Raw genomic sequence first — 7,318 nt, 5'->3', positions numbered from 1 at the left:
TTCCAGTGATTGTGGAACGTGACTGAATATCACTTTGTAAAATGCATTGTCGTTTAAGAGTATGATCAAAAGTGAATGACCTTCCCGCTTGCAGCATACAAAGGGTATTTTTGTAGTCCTAGAATAAAGACGTAGGGTTCTGCATCCTTACCTAAAAAAGAAAGAAAAAAAAAACCAGACCGTAGAAACATTTTTGTACAAACATTGTCAACTCGCCACACAGAAAAGTATTCTGTATATTTTGTACATGCAGCCCTATGTATTTCTTAACATGTACTAGTTTAAAGCACACCTCTTTAAAGCGTTGTATCCTATGCTTACACACTCAATGCTATATGATTTGTGATTTTTGAAACCATGATCTAGAGGTAGAGGACTTTAAAGTGTTTTGCATATACTGTAATCCTGTCTATAATCATTCTCTTAGCAGGAATATAGTAATGTAGTGCTTATTCTGTGAATATTTGTATGTATTTTTACTATGTACAGTCTGGAAACACACTAATCGCTCATGTGGCAGGCATGCAACACTGTATCAGCCAGAAACTTTAAAAAGGATATATATATATATATATATATATATATATATATATATATATATATATATATATATATATATATATATATATATATATATATATATATATATATATATATACTGTATACACATCTATGTGCACATACTCTTATAAATTATATATAAACATACAAACAAACATTTTGCTGTTAGCAATACCCAGTGGTATGAGAATTATCTTTCAACCCTTAAGTTTATTTCCACGGCTCGGGAAATATTTCCAGTTTTGTACAAAAAAGAGAAATGAACAGAAAAGAAAGAAAAATAAACTGTATGTTTCCTGATTACCTCTTGCTAATAAATCTATTCTATCTCAGGGGGATATTGCTTCCTTGTATGTGGTTTTTGTCATGCACACTTTATTTTTCTCTCTGAAAAACTGGGTTATAAGCAGTGTTGGCGAAAGTTACTTTTAAAAGTAATGCATTACAATATTCTGGTACTCCCTAAAAAAGTAACCAATTGTGTTTCTTTTTGATGGAAATTAATGTGTTACTTTTTCTCATCTGGTCTGGGCTTGCTTGCTTTGTTTTTTAATAACAAAAAGTTATATTTTTGGCAAATGTAAAGGCTCTTTTACTCCAAAAGTGAAATGAAAAAGTCTACGACTGAAGGAAACCTAAACAAACCTTTCAGCTGCGCTGCCATTCTGGATTGCAGAAGAATAATCCCCAACACTGGTCATAGGTGTTTTCTTATGTATAATAATACTGGCCACATTTAGTACTTTAAAACGGCAGTGTTTCCATATTATGCTGCAATACACACACATCCATTAAGTATTAATAATGTGTATATTGTAGAATATACTGCAAGACTATTCATAAATACTTTAAATGTGGACGATTTATGTTTCAATTAGCCTATGTAGTAACAGGACAGAGATTTGTATGACAAAACTTGCCATAAATCATTTTTATGATAATGTTCATGTAAACATTTAGAGTCATTGGTAACACTTTAGTTTAGGATCCAGTTCTCACTATTATCTATTGCTAATTAGCATGTATATTACTTTTGGATATTTATTAGTACTTATAAAGCACATATCAATGCCTTATTCTGCATGACCATATTCTACTTCCCTTAATTCTACCCAATACCTCACTTTAACAACTACCTTAACTATTATTAAGCAGTAATTAGGAGTTTGTTGAGGCAAAAGTCGTAGTAGGCTATAGGCTAATAGTTAGTTAATAGTGAGAATAGGACCCCAATCTAAAGTGTGACCGAGTCGTTTTCAGGAAAGTGTCTGAAACACTGGCTGAAAGCATTTAATATTAGGCTATGTCTGCTAGTAACTCACTTGCGTCGTTGCGTGACACTGGTCATGTGATGCAGAACTGAGGGGGCGACCCGCTCCATGTAACGTTAGCCTAGCTAGGATAAAACAGCTTGTGCACTTCATTAAACTGATATATCTAAAACTAAAAATGCTGTTAATTTCTTTGTGTAAAACGTTTAATTAGCAAAAGAATATTGAATATTGCGCCTTTAACCCGAAGCTCTGAGGACAATAAAGCCCTCCCTCGTGTAGGAGTCATGTGATGAGAATGTGATACATAAGCGATTCAAATGCTTGTGTTACTGTATGAGTTGCTCGCAGGGGTGAAGATGAACAGGTTGATTTTGTTGGTGCTGTTTGCGGTTCTCTATCAGGTACACACAGTGCCTTTGCACACTGAGGAAGGTAAGATATCAAACCAGCCTTTGACTTTGAGCTTTTTTTCTAACTTGTGCCGCTGCGTCGTACTTTCGCTTTTGACTATTTGTCGTAACAGATACACAACACGTTCATGACTTTCAAAGTATAGAACAGACAATAGTTAAAGTGATATAGGCATATATATAATAAAGCAATTGAAAAAGTAGTGGATTAAAATACAAATGGTGAAGGGAAAAATGTATTGACCTGTTGTGTGCATCACCAAAATAAAAAATATAATTATTTGTTGCAGATGAGTTTCTTTTCAAATCATGGCTGTCTCAGGTAAGAATCAATTGTTTTCTAATTGTTTGTTCATGTCGCCTCACAAGGAAATGTAAGGCGGCACTAAAGGAAGGAAGTGGAAGAGGGAGAAAAATGACCCCTTTTATTCTTTTTAATTTCGCAGTATAATAAAAAATATGAGATAAATGAATATTACCAGCGGCTGCAGATATTCTTGGAAAACAAGAAGAAGATTGAGCAGCATAATGCTGGAAACCACAAGTTTTCAAGTATGACTGACATTACAGAATGTTATGAAAACTTTCATGTTTAGGTTATGAAAACACATTCAAATCACATATTATTTCTCTGCACTTTACAGTGGGACTGAACCAGTTTTCAGACATGACCTTTGCTGAATTTAAGAAGTCCTATCTCCTGACAGAGCCTCAGGTATATTATTTTTGACCGCCTCTCGTGATCAATGAGGAAGTAGGAAAGTACCACAATTCATGAACATTTTTACAACCTGACAGAACTGCTCAGCCACTAGAGGGAATCATCTGAGCAGTAATGGTCCTTATCCTGATATGATTGACTGGAGAAACAAAGGACACTATGTAACGGATGTCAAGAATCAGGTATCATGCTGATCTTGCCCTAATAAGCCTCTGAAACTATAATATTGGTGGTTCTTAATCAGTGACACTGTTTCAGGGACCTTGCGGAAGCTGCTGGACTTTCTCCACCACAGGCTGTCTAGAGTCCGTCACTGCTATTGCCACAGGGAAACTCCTACAACTAGTATGTAAATGTTGATTTTAATTTATCATTAGATTAGTAGTAATGTATTATTACTTTATTTAGTACCAACATGCAATAATTACTGTGACTGTAATATACACTACCAGTCTAAAGTTTGAAATATGTTTTTGAAAGAAGTCTCTTATGCTCACCAATGCTGCATTTGCATTGATTTGATCAAAAATACAGTAATATTGTGAAATATTATTGCATTTTTTTCCATTTTAACATATTTTAAAATGTATTTTTATTTCTGTGATGGCAATCATTACTCCAGTCTTCAGTGTCACATGATCCTTCAGAAATCATTCTAATATTTTAGTTTTTGATGCTTAATATTTTCATGGAAACCGTGAAACACTACCATTCAAAAGTGATTTAAAAAAATAAACAAAAATGAAAACTTTTCTTTAGCAAGGATGCATTAAAATGATCCAAAAATCACGGTAAAAAGACATTTATAATGTTACAAAAGATTTCTGTTTCAAATGCATGCTGTTCTTTTTAACTTTCTATTCAAGTCAAGTCAAGTCAAGTTTATTTATATAGCGCTTTTCACAACACAGGTTGTATCAAAGCAGCTTCACAGTAATAAATTAGAACAATACATCAATGTTTGTTTCTAGTGGAACGTCTACGTTCGGTAATGCTGATCAATAGTATCGTTGATTGATTAATTCAATTAAATATCCCCAAATATCCCCAACTGAGCAAGCCAAAGGCAACAGTGGCAAGGAACCGAAAAACTCCATCAGGTGACCTAATGGAGAAAAAAAAAAACCTTGGGAGAACCCGGGCTCAGTCGGGGGCCAGTTCTCCTCTGGCGTTTATGAACTAGAGGTCGGATTTAACTGTAGGATTAAAAGTATTATATGAATGCCTGGCTGAAGAGATGCGTCTTTAATCTAGTTTTAAACTGGGAGAGTGAGTCTGAGCAACGAACAGTATCCGGAAGACTATTCCAGAGTTTTGGTGCTAAATGTGAAAATGCTCTCCCTCCTTTGGTGGATCTGGATATCCTAGGTATGACCAAAAGCCTCGAATTTAGTGATCTTAAAGAGCGCGATGGATTATAGGGCGATAGAAGATCGGTTAAATAGACTGGAGCTAAGCCGTTTAGGGCTTTATAAGTCAGTAGCAATACCTTGTAATTAATACGGGACTTTATAGGTAACCAATGTAGGGATGATAAAATCGGTGTTATATGATCATATTTTCTTGATCTAGTTAGAACTCTAGCGGCGGCATTTTGGACTAACTGTAGCTTGTTTATTAAGGATGCAGGACAACCGGCTAATAACGCATTACAGTAATCTAGTCTCGAGGTCATGAATGCATGAACTAACTTTTCTGCGTCAGAAACTGATAGCATATTACGTAGCTTAGCAATGTTTCTAAGGTGGAAAAAGGCTGTTCTTGTAACATATGAAATATGATTTTCAAAAGACAGGTTGCAGTCTAATATAACACCCAGGTCTTTTACTGTAGAGGATGAAGTAACAGGACATCCTACTATGTTAAAGTTGTATTGTGAGAGGTTTTGTGGGTGGTTTTTTGAACCGATAAGTAGTACCTCTGTCAGGATTCATTAAAGAATCCTAAAAAAAATGTATCATGGTTTCCACAAAATTATTATTATTATGCAGCAAAACTGTTTTCAACATTGATAATAATAAGAACTATTATTAATTACTGATCATCGATAATAATTGATAATAACTGAGCATATTAGAATGATTTTTGAAGGATCATGTGACACTGAAGCTTGGCCATCACAGGAATAAATTCCATTTTAAATAGAAAACTGTTCTTTTAAATTATAATCATATTTGACAGTATTACTATTATTTTTTAATCAAATAAATTTGGCTTCTGTCAAAAACATTAAAAAAATCTGAATTATTCCAAACGTTTGACCAGAAGTGTAAAACATCAGGTTATTAACCTCTTTGTGCATTGTTTTAAAGGCAGAGCAGCAGCTTGTGGATTGTGCAGGCGCTTTCAACAATCATGGCTGCAAAGGGTGAGTTAAATAAATGCATCTTATTTCAAAAGCCATAGATTCAGATTGTGTTGGGTTTTATTTTATGGTTCTAGGAGTTAAATCTCGACTGTAAAATTGTGTAAACAACATTTTACTCCTGTCACATGCTTTTTAGTGGCCTCCCAAGTCAAGCCTTTGAGTACATCATGTACAACAAAGGTCTCATGACAGAAGATGATTACCCCTACACGGCTAAGGTGAGGACTCTTACCTATTGTTTTACCTATTGTTTTAACTTATAAAGACGTGACATTTCCTCTTACTTGCTCGTAGGACGGTGAATGTAGATTCAAACCACAGCTGGCTGCTGCTTTTGTGAAGGATGTTGTAAACATCACAAAGGTACAGTAAGTCATGGTCCATATGCAAATATGAATTAAGTTGCACATCTTCGCTCTAACTGCAAATTTCTGTTTTTAGTACGATGAAATGGGAATGGTGGATGCTGTGGCCAGGTTGAACCCTGTCAGCTTTGCATACGAGGTGACAAATGATTTCATGCACTACAAAGATGGAATATATTCCAGGTAGGGACGAAATATATGCCTTAAACATATAGGCTAACATTATAAAAGAAAACACTACTTAAAATAAAAATATTTTTAATTATAATAAATTAGCGCTGTCAAATTGATTAATCGTGACTAATCTCATGCAACAGAAAAGTTTGTAATTATTCATAATGTGTGTGTATGCATACACACACAAATGTTTATGTTAAATGCGATTAATCGCAATTTATCGATCTGACAGCACTATCATAAATATAATTTTATACTGTATTTATTTATGGCAGTTTCTGTAATATGCTATGACTATTTTACAGCAATGTGTGTCACAACACTACTGACATGGTGAACCATGCAGTGCTTGCTGTGGGTTATGCTCAGGAGGACGACACTCCGTACTGGATAGTGAAGAACTCCTGGGGAACCAGCTGGGGAATTAACGGGTCTGTTTGCAGGACTTTATCAAATAAAGGAGATTTCCTTAAATGTTATGCTACTGTGAGGTTGAAAAATAACATTGAGATTATAAATGAACACTTGAGCAAGTTGTCCTCCCATAATTATTTTAATTAACTAATATTATTTTCCCCCATACAGATATTTCTACATCGAGAGGGGGAAGAACATGTGTGGACTTGCTGCGTGCTCATCCTATCCTTTACCTTTGGTGTAAATAACTGACAATTATATACTTTTACCATGAAAAGGGAGATGAGTTATTATATTTCACTCTCACACGAAATCATTTTATACACAATGGACAACATCTTCATTGATGAGATATAATAGTCTGTATCAGCTGTCAGTAAATAAGTATTCAACTATATGTTCACATTAATTTAAAACATTAACTGACACTCACACTATTAATATGCTCATTGATTTGTTTAATTTGTTAAAATCAAGATTTTATAATGCTCATGTTAGCAACCAAAATTATTGTACTGAAATAAATATTTTCTCAGGGATTTGTGTGTGTGTTTATAGATTTCTTATCAGCATAATGGTGTTCATCTATTGACTAAAACTTAAAAAGATTAAAACAAATAAAAGTTTAAAAATGCATGAGACACTGCCACTCCGAGTACTGCCACCCTCTTGTATTAAAATTTTAGTTAATTAAAATGACTTTAATAAATGTTTTCTGATAACCGAAGGTTGTGAGACTACACTACATTATGTTATATTCAAATATAAAATATTAAATTTATAAATATTCAAATAGTGTGCAATTACACAGCAAGCCAGTAAGTGGCGATCTAAATCCACACCTAATGTTTGAGCTACACAACGTGCACCAGAGAGGAAGCAGTTGTTTACATTGAGACCTATTTTTTACAGTCTATTGTTGAGACAAGATTAAAACAACACTGAACAAAAATAATAAAGGAGAAATTAATAAAAGAGAAAATGTTGCTGAAAGTACTGAAAAATAATATTTTGCTAGATGTTAC

At 34.0% G+C, this 7,318-nt stretch overlaps 1 protein-coding gene across 1 annotated transcript; it reads left to right on the top strand.

The window, feature by feature from the left end:
* Positions 1 to 1,900: 1,900 nt before the first annotated feature.
* On the top strand, positions 1,901 to 7,018 carry ctsh (cathepsin H). Its single transcript, XM_081372593.1, has 12 exons — positions 1,901 to 2,267; positions 2,536 to 2,567; positions 2,692 to 2,797; positions 2,890 to 2,960; positions 3,044 to 3,148; positions 3,225 to 3,311; positions 5,279 to 5,334; positions 5,471 to 5,552; positions 5,629 to 5,697; positions 5,776 to 5,882; positions 6,182 to 6,307; positions 6,462 to 7,018. Exons 1-12 carry the CDS (start codon positions 2,153 to 2,155, stop codon positions 6,535 to 6,537), a joined length of 1,032 nt encoding a protein of 343 aa, XP_081228719.1. The 5' UTR covers positions 1,901 to 2,152; the 3' UTR covers positions 6,538 to 7,018.
* Positions 7,019 to 7,318: the final 300 nt, after the last annotated feature.

This window comes from Scardinius erythrophthalmus, assembly GCF_964197995.2.
Source record: "Scardinius erythrophthalmus genome assembly, chromosome: 8".
Classification (NCBI taxonomy): Eukaryota; Metazoa; Chordata; class Actinopteri; order Cypriniformes; family Leuciscidae; genus Scardinius; species Scardinius erythrophthalmus.
The sequence above is the reverse complement of the archived record's forward strand: the minus strand, read 5'-3'. Positions and strand labels throughout refer to the sequence as shown.

Excerpts from the sequence above, each read along its gene's own strand:
- ctsh (XM_081372593.1), top strand. The coding sequence starts at position 2,153 with ATGCTTGTGTTACTGTATGAGTTGCTCGCAGGGGTGAAGATGAACAGG. Across the intron at positions 5,553-5,628 it reads ATTACCCCTACACGGCTAAG|GACGGTGAATGTAGATTCAA; the intron begins GTGAGGACTCTT and ends ACTTGCTCGTAG. Across the intron at positions 5,883-6,181 it reads AAAGATGGAATATATTCCAG|CAATGTGTGTCACAACACTA; the intron begins GTAGGGACGAAA and ends ACTATTTTACAG.